Source organism: Gambusia affinis, linkage group LG10, assembly GCF_019740435.1.
Source record: "Gambusia affinis linkage group LG10, SWU_Gaff_1.0, whole genome shotgun sequence".
Classification (NCBI taxonomy): Eukaryota; Metazoa; Chordata; class Actinopteri; order Cyprinodontiformes; family Poeciliidae; genus Gambusia; species Gambusia affinis.
The window spans coordinates 25,843,935-25,867,406 of NC_057877.1; the positions used below are offsets into that span (position 1 = coordinate 25,843,935).

The window sequence follows — 23,472 nt, forward strand, 5'->3', positions numbered from 1 at the left end:
GGGATCAGGCTTCTTACATACCTTTAATAATTTAAGAGTTCCGAAGGTTTGACTTACGGTTAATAACAAATCAGCAAAGGAATGCCATAACTATTTACCAAACTAATTTGAAAACTAATAAATCAAGTGCTTTTAACTTTATGATTTCAAAAATATTTCTTTAGTTGAGCTTTTAATTTTGATTAAATCTCCATAATTAAAGCACTAGGTTGTGTAAAAACTAAAATATTTGCTTTTTCCATGGAATAAAATGCTTCGTTACTTATAGCTCTTTTTCTTCTTCCTATCTAACACAAATAAAAATATAATCATGTCGCCTTCCATCTCTTACTGAACTCCTGCTGTTTTTTGCCTTTGCTCCCACATTTTCAAAAACTGTCACACCTTTCTTGTCAAACTTTACATATCAACTCAGCCTTTAAAGTTTGGGGAATGGGGGGAAAAAAACACTGTCTTCCCTCTGGTTTCTTCTCCAGGTGCAAGGTGTGAGTGCGTGATTAGAGATGGATCAATGCATCTCAAGTTTGCTCAGATGAAAACACTCTGAGGCTCTTTGAAGTTTGGAGAGCATCACTCATGCACATACACACCCAGATGCAAAAATGTCAATGTTTCTTTATGTTGAAAAAGCTGTCCTGAAGGGTAAAAGCATAAATTTCCATCTTCTGACAACATGAATTGAAGTTAAAAGAGGCTGGGTCTTATTTTCAGGATGACATTGTGCTCCTATACCTCTCTAATCTTACAGAAGAGGCAAAAAATGAATAGTGTTCTTAATTACAGAAGGTGACCCGAGACTGTCTGTTCTTTAAGTCTAACATTAAAACATAAAATGGTCATGAATGACTAATCATTTGGCCCTTACAATGAAACTGAAACTCCAGAGGAAACCTCAAAGTCAGGACAGGGGTTGGGAAAACAAAAGTAACACATGTCAAACACTCGCTTTTGAAGAGTGATGTCCATCCAACAATTTTTTTGAAAAGCCTTCTGTGGAAAAAGAAGGCTTTTTTATCCTTATTTACAAAAGAGACCTTGCAAATACATTTATTCTCCTTAGTGTACACTTACCCAGAAAAAAAGAGAGACAGAATAGACTGAATAGCTATCATAGGGCATATCTCAGAGGAACCATTTTAAATACTGTTTTACTAATTATTTGGGTTTTCTTGCAACTCTTTGCTAAGTCACTGTAGAAATACTTTTATTTTATACATTTCATGAAAGTCTAAAAGTGGTTGGAATAAAAGAAAACTGTTTTGTGTAGTTTCCGACACTTTAAACACTTCCCTATGAGGAGAAAGCAGCAAATCTCAGTGGAAAAGAAGGATGTGTTTCTTTACAGCGTGACTCATCTTTGGTTATTTTATTTTTTTCTACTGCCAGGTTCATCAATACTCTTTATTTCAACAGAGTTCAATGTCTTCAGCACCAAAGTATGTTTTAACATTATAGCCAAGGAAGAACCTGATTGGGAACTTTCATCTTAGTCCAACTTAATCATTTGTGGCTCAAAACAGCTGTCTGTAACATGTCTTTAGTTATGGAAAATTTCTAACAAAAAATAAGTACATATATCTCGACCCACCATGGAAGACCTCATAGACAAAATATAAATGATTTGTTGTTGCTACAGCAACCAAGTTGCTGTGATGTACAGCTCAAAGGACATGCAGTTTTAGTTAATAGCTGTAAAATAGATTAAAAAAATAGGATTCTCAATAGGATTCTTTATAATATCTGCCTTAATAATGATCTAATAGAAAACCAGAGTCAACTATAAAGGAGTTATATGCCAAACATACTGTGGTTGACAACAAAGTATTTGCTACAGCTTGATAAAGTTTCAGAAAGGATGAGTTGGAGTGAAAAAAAATAACTCTGGAACAAGTTTTGTATTTATTTTACAGAATATCAGTAAGCAGGATTCTGGTTTAGGCAGAATAATGCGATTTTCCACAGAGGATCCAAAGAAAATGGGGTCAGTGATCAATATTACATAAAAAAAAAAAAGATTTAGATATATGGTAGAGAAATATTCCAGCAGGTCTGCGATGAGAAGACAGTTGTTCTGAGCATTAGGATTATTATTATATATTGGAAACAGTAAAACTGTGCTACAGACGCATGGGTCCCAGGCATCTTGAAACCTCATATGACCCAATGTCAACTCTTCTATGACCTCTACATTTATAAGAATAATTAATCAGCAATTTTAAATGTATCCCCATAAATCTGATCTTTTCTATTTCCTCTGTTTTTACTGGTGTTCTTTTTTTTTCAACCTCAGCTAGATTAAATAAAACATGACAGACAATTCAGGGAGGACTTTATCTCCCTTTACTTTAATAAAAACTTCTAAAAAAAAACTGAAAAGAAGAAAAAGTTTCCTTAAGAACATCATATTTGTCATTCCCATTAAAGGCCAAAATGACTCCCTGTGGTAGTTCTACGAGACTTTGCAAAGCTCTTCATAGCCTCTGAACATTTCTGTGCAACAGTCGCAGGTTATCAGAAGTTTGTATTGGGATTGTAAGGGAAAGACCAACAAAAACATTGCAAAACTACACAGAAATTCCACAGTTGGTTTTAAAATTATTTAGAAATAAAAATATGAAAGGTGTGGTGTTTTCATTTTAATTTGACATTCATAAATAAAATCCAGTGAAACCAACTGCTTTCAGAAATGATCCAAGTGATGAAATCATTCTGCCTGTGTTACAGAGAGCATCAGAGATCAAACAGCAACAAGAAGAGTAAGAAAAATACCAGATCGGTCAGACCAGTTTACTAGCATGGACCAGTTTAAAGCCCGGTTAAAAAGCATGCAAAACTTTGAACTTTTCAAAACGCAAAATAAGTATAGAACAGTGGCAAACCTAATGAGACATGACCACCCACCTAAAGAGACAAGCCACATAGATCAGAAAGCAGCATGCAACCACTTTCTGCTGGTCTAGTCAATGAAATCCCGCCGAAATAAATTGAGGTTTGTGGTTGTAGCAAATAAATAAATAAATAAATGAGTATTAAAAAAACCTTTCAAGGCACAGAGGAGTTTTCGAACCTCAGCAGTTAAAGTGTTCATTTTAGATCTTTAGGGAATAAAGAAGGTCAGGCGTTACAAAAATATTGTTGATATGAGTCCCAGATCTTTTTATTTACGTGGATCAAAGGAACTGAAAACTTGACTTTATACTTGATAATGAGAATCAACAGTCGAACATTTACAAGGGCTCTGATGTTCACCTTCAAAGTAAAATGCACAGGTACAAATATAAAAGGATCTCCATCCTGAGACTGTCAGGAGTTAATTAAGCTGTCTGATCACTTATGAAAGCATTGCCACTCAACAGAAATGGAAGTAAAGCAGTCTAGTCAGTGCCAAAGGTGGTGGAATAAATCCAAAAAAAGAGGAGAGAACATCACAGTCACTACAACATGGGCCAATTATACTTAACTGCCTTCTTTCACAACTAGGTCAGTGGGTCTTTCTCAGTAAAACGAATGCATGTGTGGTCTGAATGGTTTGGTTTCCACATGTGAGAGTACTCAGCAAAATATCCCAATAAGCAATGCTCTTTAAGCATCCAGTGGAGACAGATGTTTGCTTTGCAAACTTAGGTTTAAATCAGGAGACTACACAAAGAATAACCATCCATTACTTCTATTAAATTAATCATATTTTAAAAAGTACTGGAGTAGACACTCCAATAGGGGATAATCAAGTATTCTATACACTAATAAAATATAATACTAATAAATAAAAATGTATTAAAGTCCCTTGCGGTTCAAATCCTCCTGATAACGCTAAAGTGGCTCTTTCAATATGCCCTGTGAAATAGCAGTTCCCACAGCCTGTTTCCTTTGAATGCAATCTCCCTTTGAGAGACTACTTTGAGGGATTAGATGTTGCATCTTCAAACGTAGTTATGGAATTTACTCTTAGTGGCACCTGAGTGCAGCAGAGTAGAAATTCACACACATCACGCAATGTGAAGTGACAGATAAACCACCAGTTATGGAGTCCCAGCATCAACAATATTCTTAAACTAAAGATTTACCCATCTACAGTACTCTGGATTCCTCAACTGCGTTTTAGTGCAGCCATTCCTGAAGATGTGGTCAGGTTCTCAAATGGAAGTAACAAAATCTTTTCAGAAGTAAAATTTAAAGTAAAGAATATTTCAAATAGCATATTTGTGTTTGTTGCAAATTGTTGTTTTGATAAAACAGTTACAAAAAATTCCCTGCGCCCTACTTTAGCTGTCAACCAACTGACTTGATAACAGAATAAAAACATCAATACCAAAAGGAATTTATTCAGTGTGGAAGTTCTGTATCCTACATGTGATGAGTGCACATGGATGCTAGAAGGCAGTAAATGGTCCAACTGCTTAATGAACTTTGAAGCTCTTCTTGAACACTTTAATAAAAACTTCCCAGAGGAAACATCTCAACAACCATATGTCTAGATATGCAATCTAGTCTCTACAATGAGACCAAATCACTTGCAAAGACCCCAATAGATGTATTGTTTGAACTATCATGATTTGATTTTAATAATTTTTATTTGAAAACTACATTTAAAAGTCATAATTTTAGCAAGAATCTTTTACAAGCAAAACAAACAAAGAGTAGAGGTTTTTCTTCCTCTTCTAATCTGAATGTTTTACACCAGAGGGTCTGTAGTCCACCTGCTGGATACAAGATAAAAAAGATGAAGCCCCACATTATACAAGTTGCAAGAAAAAAAAGAAACACCACATACTGAGGGTAATAGTGAGGCTGCACTGTGTTGTTGAGGGGTACCAGCACTTTATGTCTTTTTAAACAGTGATGCAATCAATGAAAGAATAAGAAGAGTGCTAACACATCAAAAGACATCAAACACTCACAGGTCAGTGATCAATCAATATGACAAGCTGGGATCATGCAATAATCAAAGAGCATCAAGAAACTCTTCTATATGAAACAGAGAGACGGTTACTTTCAAGATTCACTTGTTATTTCTATGCTAGTGAGATGTGGAAATAGATGGAACTAAAAAATGTCTACCCACTAGTGCCTCAATGTTGCTTGTAAATGTATTAAAAGAAACATTTGCTTAACATAGGTCTTATCTAGAATTGAGATTTGGTCCTCTGAGCCAGATGTTGGAAAAGGCTCAGATGTTCAACCATAACCTAAAAAGAAAAGAGTGATTATCTATAACCAGGCATTAAATTAGATTAGATTATTGTCATCTGAAGCTTTCAACTAATCATTTTAAATTTGTAAGGTTTATTAAAGACAAATTCCTAAAAAAGGTCCTCCGACCGGATAGGCATTAAACACAAAAGGATAAAGCAGATGCATGCAGGGTCACAGCTCTATTCTTTGTGTTCACAAAGAACAAAAAACACCAATGCATTTGGTTTTAAATTGTGTGTTTGTGAGAGCTTGGTGGCCCCCTAGGCTCCATTGAGAAGGCGTCACCCTGCTTCCAAACATTCAAGTTCTCAGTCCAATGATGCACGGTAAGGTACGGGGGGGGTGTAGAGTGAGAGAGGCGTCACTGGTCAAACACACAATGACCACATGGCTGCAAAAAAGACCGAAAGGAAGGGAGGTCTGACCCTGAGAATTAATGGCTTGCTGCAAACTTGATCGATTCCATTTAAGCACATTTCATCTATATATTTGACTCCTTTAAGCAGCATCTTTAAAACAAGCCTTTCCAAAGCCAATCAAAACGGACCAATGTCTGGCATTGCACCTCAGATCTTGAAACCGCTGAAAATGCTATAGCAACTAGAGCACATTGATGCGATTTTTTTACTTCAAGAACACCAATAATCTTCTCATAATAACTTAGAGATGGAGCACTCTGCAACAGATGGTCAGAAAAGCCACTGCACATTTTTCCTACAGATCAGAAGAGAAAATAGTGGTCATTTCCATTCCTCCTTCATTTTTCTTTAATCTCCCATCAGATGCTTCATTTCAGCAGTGTCAGAACAGAGTTATAATGAAGCACATGACAGGTGGATGTATTATACTGGTAATGTGCTTGTGTGTGAGTGTGCATAATTTTGCATCACAACCGTCTCCTTTTGATAACTAGCGCTGCTGAGCAGGAGCAACATCGTCAAAGAGAGACTCACCTCTGCGGCACCGAGTTTCAACATCCTGCAATGAATGACAAACAAAATCCCTAAAGGTAAAAAATGATCCGTTTCCAGGCTTAGAAGCTGGAGAGGGTTGTGTACGAAAGAGATGTGTTGTGTGAAATCAACATTAACAGCTTCATTTAAAGGCAAGCTGGAGGAAAAACTGCAAAAGGAGAAATGTGGCAAGACATGAAAATGTTTTTAAGCACATTCTCCAAAACAGTCAGGTCAAGTCAAATGTCACTCTACAAACAGCAGAATGATAAAAAGTCAAAGCAATAGTTTGCACAACAAAAAGAAATGTCCTTCAAAATTTTTAGCAATTTGCCAGCATCTTCTGTGCGTGTTATCTGGAAGGTTAAGATTTGATATGAATTTGTGTTGCTTCCTTATCAGACTGTTTTTTGTTTACCTTTTTCTTAGCTGAGTTTTGGACTTAATTTGTTTGGGAAGACATTATTCAGATCTGTAATGCCTCATGTCAAATTGGAAAGAAAAAAATGCTTTGTGCTTCACAAAGCTCACTCTTTTAAAGACTTGCCATGAGAGGATAATTTTTTTATACTTAAGATAAAAAGAAACCCTTAATTTGTTTTTATTGTCCCATTTTAGGCAACCATAACATAAAAAATAAGCTACATCAACTGTGACTCATGTATCGTTAAACTTGGAAGGATGATAATATTGTGCTATTAATTATCATTTTTACCATAAATGAATAATTATTGAACATTTATTTAAACGTGTTCCAAAAAATACAACATAATCATGAGAGTGCAAAAATGCAAAATATGCAAAAATAATCAACATGATACATTACCGCATATCATTAACTGATAAGTCAGTTAAGGAAATAATGGGTTATGATGTCAATCATTCTACAGCAAAAATGAAAATTCCTTCGCCATAATCAATAATGTTAACTGTATATTATAATATATTTTGGGAAAATTTAATTCAACATTCTCCCAGATAGAAAAATGCAGACTTTTCTTTTAAAATGTATTTCTATATCTTTGTTACGTCTAGTACTGAGATAGAAAATTTAAATCTTAATCTAGCATTCACTTTCTCAATGCTGGGTTTTTTCTGACTTCTTCAAAACTGTTGCACCATCTTTTTTGTGTCAGCAGGTGTTGGAATAGAAAAATAGATATATTTTTTCTCTCTCTGAAAAAGAAATCATGTTGCACAGACATGTGCACAAAATTTTAAACTCCAGCTGCTTTACTTTCACGCTAACAGCAAGAGGGGAAAAAAACCCCAACATATTGATGCAATACTAGGAAAAAAATGGGGATGTAATGAATTAAGCAACAAAATATAAAATGGAAATAGAAAAGAATGCACAAAAAAAGAAGGGGAGAATAAATCCAAACATTGTATAAAACTTTTTAAACACAATGAACTCGCAGTGGTATCACAGTGTAAACCCAGCAGCCTGGTATTAGCAGTTATGTTTTATTCATCGGCGTTCTTACTTGTCATTTCATGTGCCGCTCTCTAACTACATGCAGCAGGCAACAGAGCACAAGGTGAAAAACAGGATTACAGCAACTGTAAATAATAAAAATGGAAGCCGAGCAGATATTCGGTTAATCTGAGTTGGGGATTAGCGTGATGATACCCTGTCACATGCCGCAGATTGGGGGAGGGGCCTCGATAACAGAGCAACACAAGCACCCAGCCAACGCCAAGCTTAATGTGAGCAGTTAGGGAAAGAGGATTGTAGTATTATCAAAGTTTGACTTTGAACTGCGAGTGACTTTGCAGCAGAGGCAAACAAATCCAGGTGTCAAAAACAAAGTAATTCTGTCAGAGGGGTGCTGCACAGGAGGAGGAGGCAAGATAATGAAAAAGAGAAACAAAACCTTTTGTTTATTAGGAAAGTTTCCTTGGTGTGTTAATGCCACTTTTGGAACTTTCTCCAACTCACTCACTGTTCACTGATTATTCTGAATAATTTCTGCCATCTCTTCTGTATTTTCTTTTGTTTTTAAAGAGCAGTTGCAGATGTGTTCAGTTTTCTTGTAGTACTAAGTTATGGCTTAATAAAGCATCTGGAATGACTGCAGCATCAGTAACAGTTGAGTCACTGTTCTTGGTCGAATGACTCAGATGCTGGGAAAAATGATTAGATGCTGCAGCTAATTCTGAAAAGTTAAATCAAGGAGGAGGGTCGCTTGAACAGAGTTGTTATTTACTTGTTCAATGAAGCAATCTGTGTGATTCCTCTAAACAACTGATCAGCAGCCAATTTAAATGGCTGCTGCTGTGTGCCTGCTTATTTAAGTGGCTACAGGAGCTCAGACCTATCTTTGCAAAAAGTGAAACCAACAGGTTCTGAGGTCTGACCAATTTAGTTTTCTTTATTGTAGAACCGTCCAGAAAAGCACCAGGGAGGTAAGTCACATACAAAAGAGACATCTTCAGCTGCCTTTAGATTATTAAGGTGTGCATGTGTCAAAGTGGCTTAAGTGGGAAGATGAGAAGAAAAAGAAGTGTAGGCCAATAAAAGAGCAAGAAAGACAAACATATGGAGACACAAAGGAAAAAGAGTCAGAGTAAATGCCTCAGGCCAGCACTGACCTCAGCTAAAATTACCCTGCTGTCGTTTTGCTCCGCTGCACCCAACACCTACTCAGCACACCGGCTAATGTTCTCTTGTAGAGCATGGTGCACCGTGTCATAAAGGTGGAAACCGGGAACATTTTGGACCTTTTCTCCATCAGTGCAGCAGGGACACCTTGTCTTTTTCTTTATCTGTCTAATGTACATGAAATTCAGGTATTAACAAGATTTTTTTCCCTTCCCAATTAGTATTTTGTTATAATATTGATTCAGTTTTTTTATTTATCAGTAATTCTGAAAACAAAAATGGAGTCACATTACATGTGGTCAATAGAAAATCGCCTTTAATTGCAGAAAATATTGATTAACAATCACCATCGCAACATCAATTTTTGCTAAATTGCAATTGGAAGGGACGGCTTAGAAGCAATATTTCATTGGAGAAAATATTTCAAGTGTCACATATTTAGACTCACTAATATATCTGACTTCTCCAAATGCCCTCCTTAGACATCATAGGAATATTTTTAGTGGCTGAGATGCCAAAGATTACAGACATTGGGTGGGGGGAAAATAGAAACACAAATATTCAGGATGATTTCAGTGAATGCTAAGCAATGCTGTCATCACAATATGGGCCATAGTATTATGTTTTCTTTTGATATCATATATCAACATATGATATCTAGCAGCCCTAACGATAAGTATCCAACACATTTCTATGTAGAGGACAATGCTTCATATGTCCAATGCAGAATTGTTAATGCTGCCAAAAGTGGGTTTTTTCAGCCTGAAGATGTAATTCAGTGGGCGACTGTGGCTCTATGGTAGAGTAGTCGTCTTGCAATCGGAAGGTTGTAGGTTCAATTCCAGCTTCTTCCTGCCACATGTTGATGTGCCTGTGGGCAAGGTACTTAACCCCAAATTGCATATGGCTGTGTGAATGGGTGACTGTGACTCTAGTGTAAAGTGCTTTGAGTGGTTAAAATGACTGGAAAAGTGCTATAGAAGTTCAGTCCATTTACCATTTTACTTTGGCTACTCGTATCATGCTGTTCATTTTTCACTGACATCCAGTCTATTCACAAACTTTAATTGTCTTTGCTTGCTCTTCTTCATCAAATCATTTCTAAATGTCAGCATGCATCACAAAAAAAGTGTATCTTGTTTCTTTCCACAATTAATCATCTCCTGCAGTGTTTTTCAACCCTGCTCCTCAGAGCACAGTGAATGTTTTAGACCAGGGGTCTCAAACTCCAGTCCTCAAGGGCCGGTGTCCTCCAACTTTTAGATGTGCCTCTGCTGCACCACACCTGAATAGAATAATTAGGTCATTAGCAAGGCTGTGGAGAACTGATCTACACAAGAAGGAGGTAATTAAGCCATTTCATTCCAGTGTTTTGTACCTGTGGCACATCTAAAACCTGCAGGACAGCGGCCCTTGAGGACTGGAGTTTGACACCAGTGCTTTAGACGTTTCCCCACTTTAACACACCTGATTCAGATGATTGAAGTTCAGCAGAAGCCTTCCACTCAGCCATCAACTGAAATCAGGTGTGTTAAAGCAGGAAACACTAACATCCAGGGCAGTGTGCCTCAATGACCACAAAACACTGATTTAGTCTAACAGCAAACAGGAATAAAAACAAGATAAACAAAAAGAATAGCATTAAGGAGGAAATTAAAAATAAAACATATTTCTTTAGAAGCATGATCCACAAGCATGTCTTGCATAATGTATCAGTGAGATACAGTATTTCTGAACAAAATGAAAACATCCAAAACACAGAATCCCACCGTGGTTTAGAAATCCTAAAGCACCGAAGTGGGACATTTTTGTCTGGAGACTACATCAACGCTGCTGTATGCTACAAACATATATTCACCCAGACAGAGTACTTCAACTATTAAATGTTGCAGTTTAAACCATCGCACAAAAGTATGAAATGAAGCAGGAAAGTACTTGGCTGAATCCAATTTCATAATTTCCTCCTTCCTTTAATCTGTACCTAAGTGGGGATTTGGGAAATTCTTTCCTGATGAACTGGCTAAATGTTTTAGCTTTAAAGCACATCTTAACTTCCCATTACAATACAATATATAAACATAGTTCACAAAAACAAATACAGCACATATATTTCTTAAAATAGATATATTTTACTATTAGAGAAACTGATTTAATGTTCAGGAAACTTTTGCAAGTCTTTTGAATTATTTAGCTGACTAGGGAGTGACAATATTTTATTTCACATTTTTTTCATCTGTAAAGCTTTCTGAAATGAGTAATGGAAGCCATCGAACATTTTTAAAATATACATTTTTTAAAATACATTTCTTTAAAAGAGTTTCTTTTATGTTTGCATCTACCTTCATTCTAAACCATTTCACTGAGAATTAAATTTACTAACATTTGAGTCCAACTCCCTCAATAACACAGTCCACACACAAGAGTGTTGATTTCAAAGTGACATGGAAGCTTTTAGTAGTAGAGTGCATTCAGTGATCTGATTGGCTATTGACTGAGTATGTCACAAACTATTTTCTCTGTGCATCTCTAATCTAAAAAAGGATACAGAACCTTGTTATTTCACCAGACAAAGTCTCCTTTGAAAAACAGTTCTTTTTTTTGCCTTTTAGGTTTCACATTCTTTTTCAAATAGGACAGAAAAAAGTCCTCTGATTACTTCTCTGAAGGCTTGATAACTGTTAACATGGCATGCTAACGCTGGTTTACAAAACTTATTTGCTTTTTGATGGTGCAGCCGCCTCTTGTGGAGGATTTTAATTTCAAACTTGCTGACAGCAACTAGTACTTGTTGTCACTTCAATTTAAGACTCATTGTTAAGCTTATGATTAGGGGTTACCCCAGGAAAAGGCAGCTTGGTTCGGTACAGCGCATCATGTACCTCGTCCCTCACATTCAAGTAACATTTCTGGCCCCAGCTGTAACAGTCTGAGCATGCATGTGTGTGTCAGCAGGTGACCAACATGTGAGCCTGCATGTGTGCGTGTGTGTGTGTGTGTGCGTGTGCGTGTGTCATTGCAATGCCTTTAGAGCCTAAAACTCTTCTCTCCAGTTTCTTATGACATTATCATGTGTGTGTCTTTGTGTGAGGAGGGTTGTGTGTGTTTGTGTGTGAGAGAAAGGCTGATCTCTCTCACACACCCACACACACACAAACACATGGCAGCAGCGTGAAATGCGTTGTGATGTCTTCTCTATGGGAAGTTGGTCTCAGACTGAAGCTGAGACGCTCCCCATCTAAGACTCATTGTCTTGCTGTGACACACAAACACACATGCATGCACACACGCTCATATACAGCTCAACATTTTTCCCACCCTGAGGTATTGAGTTTGTGCCCCATTCCTTTTAGCTGTTTTGCAATCCTTGATTTTCCAGGTTCATAAAGGGTTCAAGACTTAAGTAGTTGGTGTTTTTAAACTAAGTACATGTTATGGTTTGGGGTTAAAACTTTCAGAAGCTTTAGCTGGCCCCTGACTAAAGCTGTGACAGATTAATATTCAGACACAGAATAAAGCAACAACTGTACTTGTATTGCTCCTTTGCACAAAGTATTTTCAAGGCTGATCCCTGGGACATTTGGAAACTTTCACAGTTGTTTTAATGGTGGATCGACAGAATTTGAAAGCTATTTTTCTGTGGGGTTTTAGCACTAAAAGCGCTTTTACATCACAAGTTATATATTTTTTTTTTTTACTGTTGGGAAATTGGGAAAGCCCACATCAGACCACCACCCTTCTAAATTGCAGAAGACTGTTGTGGGCTTCAGTATTGTCATTTAACTTACGGTTACATTTTCTCACAAAACACTCTATCCTTTTCCTCCAACTTCACAATAAATGAATACAATTACAATATTTGGGAGGAAAGCTTGTTGAGATATGGCAACCAGACTTAACCAAGTGTTAGACTTTTCTTCCACACAAAATTTATGTCATATTTGGCTTCTCTCAAGTAGATGGAAAACTGCTGAATGGCTACCTGCTCAGTATGGAAGAATGAATACTGAGCAGAGCAACCGTTAATAATGGTATGTTGGCATTTGATTGGAAAATAAATAGATCTTATCCTTTGTAAAACAGAAAATATGATTAGAAATATTTAACATCCCTCAAAAAACGTGATCCAAGATGCAAAATTCTAAGGACTTTTGCTTAGCAGTGAACATCACTGACTAAAAGACCATCACAATCATTGCTACTGTTATTCTGGTCACATTTATGGAAAACTCCATCAAATCACATTTACAAGCTGCTTGATCAAGGCTGCTATTCAAAAGAGAAGGACATACCAATTCAAGAAAGATATGACAACTTACGTTTATGATTATTGTGATGCTATAATGCAGAATTATTTAGTCGTTTTTATCCTACTTAGCACCAGTGTGAACAAGTATGCAACCTTCTTCTTCAATACGATTCCACAACCTAAATATAGGCCATGAAGAACCTAAAGGATACAGACAGTTCCGATGTTTAAGGATACATGTGAGTAGGAGTATTGTATTTAGCCACAAAGACAGCACAAACGCACCAAAAACCAGGCGTGTTGAGAATGAAATAGCAGAGAGGAGAAGGAAAATGAAACAGCTTAAACTTAAACAGCAGAATAATGAACACAAAAGGACAATTTTAAATGTACTTCTTTACAAGGATGGTAGGAGGATACTTCAGGAGAAACCTAACTGAGTACTCTAGAAGCTTGTTAACTTATTTTGACATACTAACCTTGTTATAATAAATGGCCCAACAGAATACAGTAATGGCCTAAGAAGTACAACAAATACAACAAAAATCCCTCTAAGTAGAAGATAGAAGTAGAGAGTCTACATTAGAAATATCTATCCATCCATCCATCCATCCATTTTCTGTTCACCCTTGTCCCTTATAGAGATCGGGAGGGTTGCTGGTGCCCATCTCCAGCTACGTTCCGGGCGAGAGGCGGAGTCCACCCTGGACAGGTCACCAGTCTGTCGCAGCATTAGAAATATACACTATACAATATATGATCTCATCTTACGATCTTAATGTATTTCACTTCTAGCTTTAGTCGCTCTTTAGAAATAAGTACAAGACTACTCTCTCTAGTCATAAATGAGCGTTTGAAAAAAAATCCTTGCCATTTCTGTCTATCTTTCAAATTTGAAATAAAGATTGGAAACAGCCAAAAAAGTGCTGGTAGGATAAAAGCAATGGCCTGTTTTTTTTTTCCTTCTTTGGAAATTCTCCACAAATGCTTGTTCCTATTTTCTACACATAATTTCTACTCTACACCATCTTGCTTCTCCCAGTCAAATTTGTCCCTTCTTTTCTCCACCTCCCTCTCCTGTTCAGCCTCCACCCCCTCTCCACAGAGCTCTTGCTGGTGATATTTGGTTTTAGGGAGGGGGCACAGCGGCAGTGCTGGCATCTGTTCGAAGGCCTGGCATCTTGCCAGTCACCAAGAATCACGGCAGCAGCCAGAGTCATGCTGTTGGATTTATCGCCAACCAACCTGTCAGCTGATGCTCTTTGTGGATCTGTGGTGAGTGGCCACAACCTTTTTGGCATTGGAACTGTCAAGGTGAAGCAATAAATGATTTAAAAATGGCACAAGAGAGTCGATTATTGGACACTAGAATGCAGAGGAAATGAGACAGCCTTTTAGGAAGAGACACTTTCACAGACTAAGAGCTGGTGCCTTCATAATGACACCAGGTAGCAAGGGAGAGAGGGAACAATAGGGGAAACGTACATAAAGGTAGAGACTGAGAAGATAAAGTGATTCAGAGAGTGAAAGCAAACCCAAGAGAGAAGCATTCCCACAACTGAAGCTTACAAGATATGTAGCAAAGAGAGTGAAGAGAGATGAAAGTCATAGACCTCATTTCCACCACAGACAAAATGTCTCTCTGTAAAGAACAGTGGATGACCTTGTGGTTTAAGGTACATTTCTTACATTCTCTCTCAGCAACACTTACACCAAGCAAAATAAACAACACCTGTTAGACAGGAGGCACGCTCTTTAAAAGCTTATTGTACCTCACCTCCAGTATTGTCCACTATCAAGAAGCTTAAATCTCTGGAGTCACAGAGACGCAGTCAGAATTCTTATTCTTTGAGGATTTAGCACGTCAACAAAGCAAGATGAGAAGCCATGTAGTTTTCATTCTAAGTAATAAAACATCTAACAACAAATACAGCCACTTTTAAATCTTCTTCAATTACTAATTTATGACCATACCACAAATACCGGTCTTGTTCTTAATTCAACTTAATAGAGAAAAACCAAGGTTTCAATTATTTCTATCCTTTGGTTAATATTTTTACGTTAATATTTTTGTTGTAAATGTTTGTATAGACACTGCAAAACCATGAAACAATTATCATATGCGAATTGCAAACCATTCCACACTTAACTTCTCAACCTATACAAAGATAACTCCAACACACCACAAAAAGCAGCCATATCTAATAAATTGGAGAAAAGCAGGCCCACATGACTCAGCATTAATTATTATCACACATTATTCTGCAATCTAATCTGTGAGACCTCAGACATGTGATAATCGCTAAAGCAGTTTAAGTTTATATGCAATGCATTTGTAAGCCTGATTTCACCTATCTAACTCCATACATCACCAGCAGTATAGGGTTAATAACCAAACAAGCGTATAAACCACATGTAATATTAGTTAAGGCCCCAAATCCGCTTTACTGAGGATCTGAATTAGTAAGTACGAAAAAATAAAAAAAATCCTTTGGTCATGTGACTTTTGATCCTGGATGAGAGGTTTGTGCTGAAAGGGGACTTCAAAGAGTCCTGAAGAACAAAAATAAAGTATGTATTCTCAGGCTAGGTTCACTCATTAAAAGTTACTCATGAGCTGCAAACTATGGGATTCACACATTCAAATGAAAGCTCATATTGAACACAACAAGAGTACAGATCTATAAAATAACAATGCAAGTGTGAATGTAGAAACTCTGGGCTACTTACGACAGCTCTCCTCGTCGCTGCTGTCTGAACAGTCATTGTCATCATCACATCTCCAGAGGCTTGGGATGCACACTCCGCTCTTGCACTGAAACTGCCCTATTTCACACTCTGACTCGGTATGAGTTCCTGTGGTGTCAGAAAACAGCAGCTTGTCAGTTTTTTAAAATTATTTTTGGCTTGGTGGTATTCAAATTTCAGATTAAGAAACTGATTCTGAAATGTGCTCTGGGGTTGGTTAAAGGTCATTTCAAATTTACTGACATTTCTCAAACTTCAAGAAGTTAACTAATAAAGTAGGAACAACCTGCACAAAGTAACCCATTTTTGAGCATGGAATGAGGGAAAGCCTCTAAATTACCCTGTAGATGTATCTGCTTTTGGTGTAACATCCAGATCCAATCAATATTGAAGTATTACTTCCAGTAATGCAGTCTGCTCATGAATGGCTCGCCGGTTCTTCCAATATGTTGACTTTAGTGCAACAATGAGTGCCTGCCACGGGTGCTGTGCTGGCATTTAAACGGATCTGTTTAGGTTGATGTGTTTTGCAGTAATTTAGCAACTGCAGCGTAAACATTAAAAACAAAGCATTTACAGCCAGCACTTTGCTGATCACATCCCCGCAGGCAGGCAGGCAGGCAGGTAGCCGTCCCCTGGCTACAGTCTTAACATCAGCCGCTTGCTCGCATGTGCTGCTTCCACTCACTGTCACCTCGTGTCACCTGTGTTAACGCTTACAAAACCTGACGAAAGTGACAATTAAGATTGTAATCTCCTGAATCCGTGTAGCAGCGGAAGTATCTATCGGAGGCATTAGCGCTGCTCTAATAATGAGACGGACCACTTAGACAGGCGAGTCGTTTCGCGGAAGGCAGCGGTACCCTCTTACCCATGCCATCCCCAAGACTTCCTCCCTCCTGAAGCCGGAGAAGTGCTACTGCTACGATGGAAATCCCCCCCCATCTCCGAGCCAATAAGTGGCTTACCTTTAGCGTGGCCACCGAGCTCCATGAGTAACAAATGTAGAAGCACGAGCTTTCCGACTCCGGTCCACATCTTTAGATCCTGGACGATCTACGGATGTGATCATGCAAAGTGAGGTGATCTCCAGCTCCAGCCCGTCTGCGGCGGCTCTGTGCTCCTCTGTGTGGCTCAGCTCGAGAGCGTGTGAGCTCGATCAGCCCCGGCTCGCTGCTATAGTGAGTGACGCTTATGGGCGGGATAGCGAATGATGGTTGTTTGCGGTTATAATACCAGGAAGGGAAAAAAAAGAAGCGCTACATTGTCTGGTTGTTAACCAGGAAGAGAAGTGCTGAGTCACTCTTTTGGTAACACATCATCAGTAGTAATTCTCTAAACATGAATGTGAGAAAGTAAAAGGAAAAAAAAAAAATCAACTTTCTGGAACGAATACAGGTGGATCTCAATAAATTAGAAAAATATAAAGTCAAGTTATAGTTATTTAATTCCTAAAGTCAAACTCACACATTTTAAGGCTTAACCGTTATTCATTTCAAAAATAGTTTCATTCATATTATTTAATACACAGTCATGGTGGAGACTGCTGACTTGACAGTGTAACTGAAGCTGGCTCTTCATAAAGTTCTGTATCAGGATATTGGAAGGTTAAGTAGAAGGAAAAAGTAATGGAAAGAGATGATTAGCTCCCAAAATCACTCAATAGGAAAAGGGAAACACCATACCTAATAATCCAGATAAGGTGAAGGCCACTAGTAAAGCAAAGGACTGGATTGGTGCACCATGTTTTAATTTCCTCTTTCCAGATGAAAATAAGTTACATTTAATTTGAAATATCAAGCTCGCAGAGCCTGGAAGAGAAATGGAAAGACACAGAATCCATATTGCTTGAAGTCCATTGTGAAGTTTCCAGAGTCAGGAATAATCTGGCATCCATGCTAGCTGCTGAGCTCTTCATGCTTCCCTCTGCTGATAAGCTTCATGGAAATTCATTTTTTTCTATTTTAAGCAGGACTTACCACCCTCCCAAACAGATAAAAGTACCAATTTCATGTATAATGACCATTGCGTCACTGTGCTTCACTAGCCAGAAAATTCACCTGAATTAAATCCTACAGAAAACAAGTGTTGCACAGAGGAAGACGAGAGACAACAGGCCCAAAGGTACAATGATCAGACGGCTGCTATTAAGAAACCCAGACCCAAATAACCAAAATCATAGCATGAGACATTGTCACTTTTTCTACTATTTTTATGCTGCTTGTTTTTAAACTAATCCAGTGGAACCATGATAATCATGGTTGTTAGAGACCACAGACACCCACAAGTAGCTAAAATCCGTGAATACCCAAGACCGCCTCTATAAACTGCCTATTTTAGTAATTCATACTTCAAACATACTTAATATTCATTGATACACAGTAGAAACCACCTTGGTACAATCACAGAAGCTAACATTCATGGTCTTCCCTATTTCCACTCATGGGAGAGTGACCATTAAGCAACAAGAAAAATAAATAGGGCTTTTGTTGTTAGAAAAATCACACATTTGTATTCACATTGGCAATAACTGTTCATTTTGTTGCAAGAAAATGTCAGGGCAATGATGGTGTTATTTGCACAATTGTGTCTCATCTATACTGTTTCTACAAGATGTTGATTTTCTGTTCTTTTTCATGGAATTTAGTCAATATATTCTAGACTGCTACTTATATAAATAATATGTGCAAAGATAATTGTTTACCTCTTGCGATGCAATGCAAAGTATTTTGTTCTATGCAATCTGAGGTTGACATATTCACCTTAGTAGAATAATTATAATCATGGAGGAACCTTATGACCATAATTCAACTAAGCTGAGCTAGAGCATGCACCGTTATATCTGCACAGACACTTAAAGCCAATGAAGTGGCCAGACATAAAGGAGGAGGGAGAGAATGAAAAGCAGCATTTAAATTGAGTAAAAAAGTGTGTTCAATGAGAGGGAACTGGCAGGTCTGTGTTTCTGGGCTATAAATATAGGTTTTTGTTTAGATCTTTGGCAGTTATTCATGGCTCACATGCATGGAAACACTTTAACTTATGAATCAGCACATGAATTATGAATAAAACTAGTGGATAAATATTAAGGTAAATCATGAGACAGGCGCTCAGATGTTATCCCATGACACAGAAAAGGTTGACAGCTGCTGAGAGCAGTAAAATTCAGGTCTTGCGTCACTTTCTGATTCAGTAAAATGTTGACAATTAAAATTCCTTCATTCATTCAAATGAAGTATGTGGAAAAAGAAACACATTTCTGTCATTCTAATGCACTTTTTTTGTTTAAATATTTTAAAGCTGCTGCGCAGGGGCGTAGTTGGTACCTTTGTTTTCTTGTAGCAAGAAGTCCTAGGTTCAAATCACAGCTTGGTGCTTTTCTGCATCCAGTTTACATGTTCTCATGCATGTGCGGGTTCTCTCCAGGTGCTCTGACTTCCTCCCACAGTACAACAACATGACTGTTAAGTTATTTGGCCTCTCTGAATAGCTCTTAGGAGTAATTGTGTGTGTACATGTTTGTTTGTCCTATGTGCTTCCGTGTTTCCCTCATCTCTTGCCCCAGTGAGTCCTGACACCAAGCCCTCCATCCCTCCATCCATAAGTGGATAAAGACTTTGAATGGACAGATGTTTCATTGCTAACAAATATTTCCTCTTTCTTCACATAATGTCAGGTATGTCTGGTGTCACCCACTGTGAATATGTTTTACTTCTTGTGGTTGTGCACATTGTGGTTTAATGAATGCACACCAAGCCTAAAGGATTACTCCATGTTTATTGCACCTATAGTACAGCATTACAGTTGAAGAGACTCGACAGCTGGATATGAATTGGAGCAGAATAGCTAGGCAAGTCTTCTGCCCAGATTCACAAAACAGCTGCCAGCAGCAAAGGACAAAAAAAAAAAAACGAGAAGAAAAAACAAATGTATGTCAGTGGAGAAATAGAGCAAATCCATAAATATATTTCATGTAGTAGCTACTTTGGGCAAGCAGCTGTTTCCTGGTTAAAAAGAGATGAAGACTTGATAGAATTGTTGGGAAAGGTTCGAAATGTTTTAAACATACATGAAAATAAAGAAGGCTCAAGGCTGTATGGCAGAATTTGATCTGGAAGCTTTCAAAATTTCTTCAGGTGGATGGATTTCTGTGGATGAAGAATATCTAAAGGAACTTACTGAGACCTTTCTGAACATTGTCTAGTAGAACTGTATTCAAAAATACACATGACTAAATAAGTGAAAACCCACACTGCTGCCAGCTCCCATGTAAGAAGTCTGGTTAACAGTCCAATCCAGCCATCTTTACACAAATTAGAGTGAAATAAGTGAAGATAAAAATGAGTGTCCATTTTATTGATTAATAATTCAGAATTATTGTGCAAAAAAGTTCATTTTCCAAAATAGGTTTTTTGCATCATGTTTGACCTCTAAAAATAATAAAACTTAAAATAAATAAATAAATAATAATAATGAAAAAAGTAAAATAAAATAAAAAGGGTGTGCTGAATTAGGTAGAAAATGCCCCAACATTATTTCTAACATCAGTCTGTGTCATTTTCTGTACATAAGTTTATATGCTGAAAACCTTATTTATAATTTCCAATATTGCGCTCAGGTCTTCTTCACTAAACAAATATCAAATGATCACAACTTTTTTTCAGCAATATCATCATTAATAAAGCTTTCAGATTACCATTATCTAGTCCAACTTTTTTCTTTTTCTCCTTAAAGCCGTTCGGCATCTTACATCTGTTTCTTTTCAGCTGTGTCTCCCTTCAACATCACTTTTAGATGTAAAAATGGGCTGTCTCTTAGCATTTATATTCTTAGCCTTCTCAATACCTAACAGCAGAAGCATAGCGAGTGAATAAAAATTTAAACTCAAGCTTTTTTGGTCTCCAATGAGAATAAGGTTATAAGGTTATGATCATTATTAGAAACTTAATAAAACAAATGGCTAAACAACAATACACTACTGGTATGAATATGATTGATGGAAACATTCTCTCCTGTTAAGTTCTTGATGCTTATGTCAGATCACATTTTATTTGTAAAGCTGTGGGGGAGAAGGAAATTCATGACAAATGTTGCTGCAATTGTCAGCAAGGACAAAATTTTTTCTTCAGCTTTACCAAAAATCTGAGATTCTACAGCAGGGAGGACAAGTATGCAGCCTCTCTTTAGATTGTCTGAGGAGAGACTAAGCAGCAGGGTAGTCTTATTTCTGCATCATGCTGTCACTGTGTTTTTACACTCACATGCAACTATTTCATATTTTTAACCCTTGAGGTCAGTGCTGAAATTGTGTTCATCTTTCATCCTTGCACACACAGTAGGAGCTAACTCTTGCATTCATCTTTGCCGTAGGACAGAAAGTGGGTCTGACTGAGACCCTCAGACCTTTAAGATGATTACTTTTCTCGTCTGTCGCTTTATCTTTCTGTCTGCCTCTCTTTGACGGTGTCCACTCTAACCAGTTTCCCCATTCTCCTCGTATTTATTCTAATCTCAATATCTGGCCTTTCTTTCCAATTTTCCTTCCCTTTCCACTTACCTTTTTCCAATCTGTCCTTCTTTCTGTCAGTCTCTAAACCCATTCTTTGGCTTGAGACAGGTTGTGCTGTTGTGGAAAGCCAATAAAACTATTAGTCAGCAAATATCTTGTCTTTCTGTCTGAGCATCACTCATGTATGTGTGACAAAATGAATATGAGACATGAGATTCATCAGGTTTCCTATTGTAGGTTGTGACCCAGAAGACACAAGGGAGGACCAGTCGTTGCCAGGTGTCTGCAGGGACAGAGGGTACAAAGGGATTTAAATATCATTACATCATAAACCTATATGGCTGCAGAGGAAAAAGAGATGCGTTTAGGGAGCTGAATGTCAAATGAACATCATGAAATAGGATTTATCACTCATTAATGGATATTTATATTTGTGACATTCATAACTTCAATAGCCTAGTTATTAGCCTATAACGTAAGGTGACAATAAATGCCTTATTGTCACTCAAACTTCAGCTTAAGTTTTCGCCTGTAATAAACTGAAAATGTTTGAGTGTTGCAAAAATGCAAGGAAACAGATTGTCCAATGAAGTTCTATCAAGACCATGAGCATCTCTGAAGAAGATATGACTGCATTGGGGGTTGATACTCACCATGGCAACAACAGCTGAACAACAAAGTGGATGACTAAGGTGGGTGGAGTTGTCAGCAGCTTAAGAGCCAGTCCAGCTACTGGGCCTCCAAAGACAGGGGTTAGGAGCTGGAAGACCAATTGGTGTAGGATGAATTTTGTAAAAGTATGTGTCTTAACTTTTGAAGATCCAACAACCACCAACAGATGGGAGAATGGTGCTTAGCTAACACGATTTACCAGAGGAATGGTGTACTTTCACCTCAACTGAGTAGAACTCAGCAGTACAATGAAAGCTTAAAAAAAAATCATTCCAACCCAACTCACATCTTCAATGACAAATCCTTTATTGTTTTACCTGAAGTCTTGCAGGTGAGGTTTGTGGGTGTAATCACCTGCAAAAAGGTCAGAAAGGCCCAACTCTGTAGAATAAGTAATAATTCTCTGCTTCACCTTAGAATAGAAAAATAAGGGTTTCTTTTGAGAAGGAGGGTCAAGGGAGAAAATCCAGGAATTTGGATGAATGGATGGATGGATGATAACCATTTCTTTGATCCAGAAGTTAGATGTGACTTCCTTCTGCTGCAACTCAACACATTTCCATTTTAATCACACTGACCTGCACTGGCAGGGCAGTGAAAAGCTATATAGTGCTGCCAGGATGAATTTGTGCTCTAAGCCAGGCCACTGCTGGAACTGTCAGAGCTAGCATTTCAATTTAATGCTTCAGGGTTATGCAGCTACATCTTTGTCCCAAAGAAGGAACTGAGACAGTGAATTAAGTTTTAAACAAAACTGGGGAAACAAAGAAAATGCCACGGTAAGAAAGATGCCAAATTTTATAACAGCTGTCATAAAATTAGAAAAGAATTTGCTTTTAAACACGAACCACTCTTCAGAGTAGCAGTTCTTTTTATGAGGAAACAAACATGGTTTAGGTTGTTTTCAAAACATTAATTTGGCAGATGCATTTGTCTTGGTTAAACCCAGGCATGTCGGTGGATTAGCAACACTTTGCGATTGTTGAAACAATTGCTAAGGCGAAGCAAATATGCCTCCATTAATCTGTTTTCCAGTAAAATTGGCAAAATATAATTGGATGGTTGAAGTGCCAATAGGATTTCTGTACAGGTTGTTGAAGATATGCACACCCCTTGAACATTTTTCCATTTTGACATGTTGCACGTTATTTTAACTTATGTGCGTTTTACCTTAAAGTTTCCAGCTACTTCACATCTTTATGCAGACAATTCACTAACCTTTCAACTTCTTTTTCTAGCTGTGAATGTGTTAATGCACTTCAGCATTAAAAAGTAAGTAAATAAATTCAGGGTTTTGATTATAGCATAAAATCTAAATTGCCTTTTACAGCTGCTTTTCTTGTTATTGTTCATCTGGAGTCTAAAAATAAGATCTGCATAGACTATATTGCAGGAGGAGTGTTCAAATCTACTCATAACCTTATAAGTGTGATTACTGTATCAGGTCTGTGTGCATTTATGGATGAGATTAATCAAATAAATAATATCTGGATCCTTTAAAAGTGATTTCTTTCCTTTCAGCTGCATTACAATCACTTTTGATAAT

General features: G+C 37.5%; 1 protein-coding gene across 5 annotated transcripts in view; it reads right to left on the bottom strand.

The window, feature by feature from the left end:
- lrp8 (low density lipoprotein receptor-related protein 8, apolipoprotein e receptor) overlaps window positions 1-16,897 on the bottom strand; it is a 155,854-nt gene extending 138,957 nt beyond the window's left edge. For all 5 annotated transcript variants that reach the window (XM_044129167.1, XM_044129165.1, XM_044129166.1 and 2 more), the window contains exons 1-2: window positions 16,714-16,897; window positions 15,728-15,853 (exon numbers count right to left, since the gene is read on the bottom strand). In XM_044129167.1, coding sequence (XP_043985102.1) covers window positions 15,728-15,853; window positions 16,714-16,783 — 196 coding nt within the window. In that variant the 5' untranslated portion in view covers window positions 16,784-16,897. The remainder of the gene's footprint in view (window positions 1-15,727; window positions 15,854-16,713) is intronic.
- Between the last annotated feature and the right edge of the window lie 6,575 nt (window positions 16,898-23,472).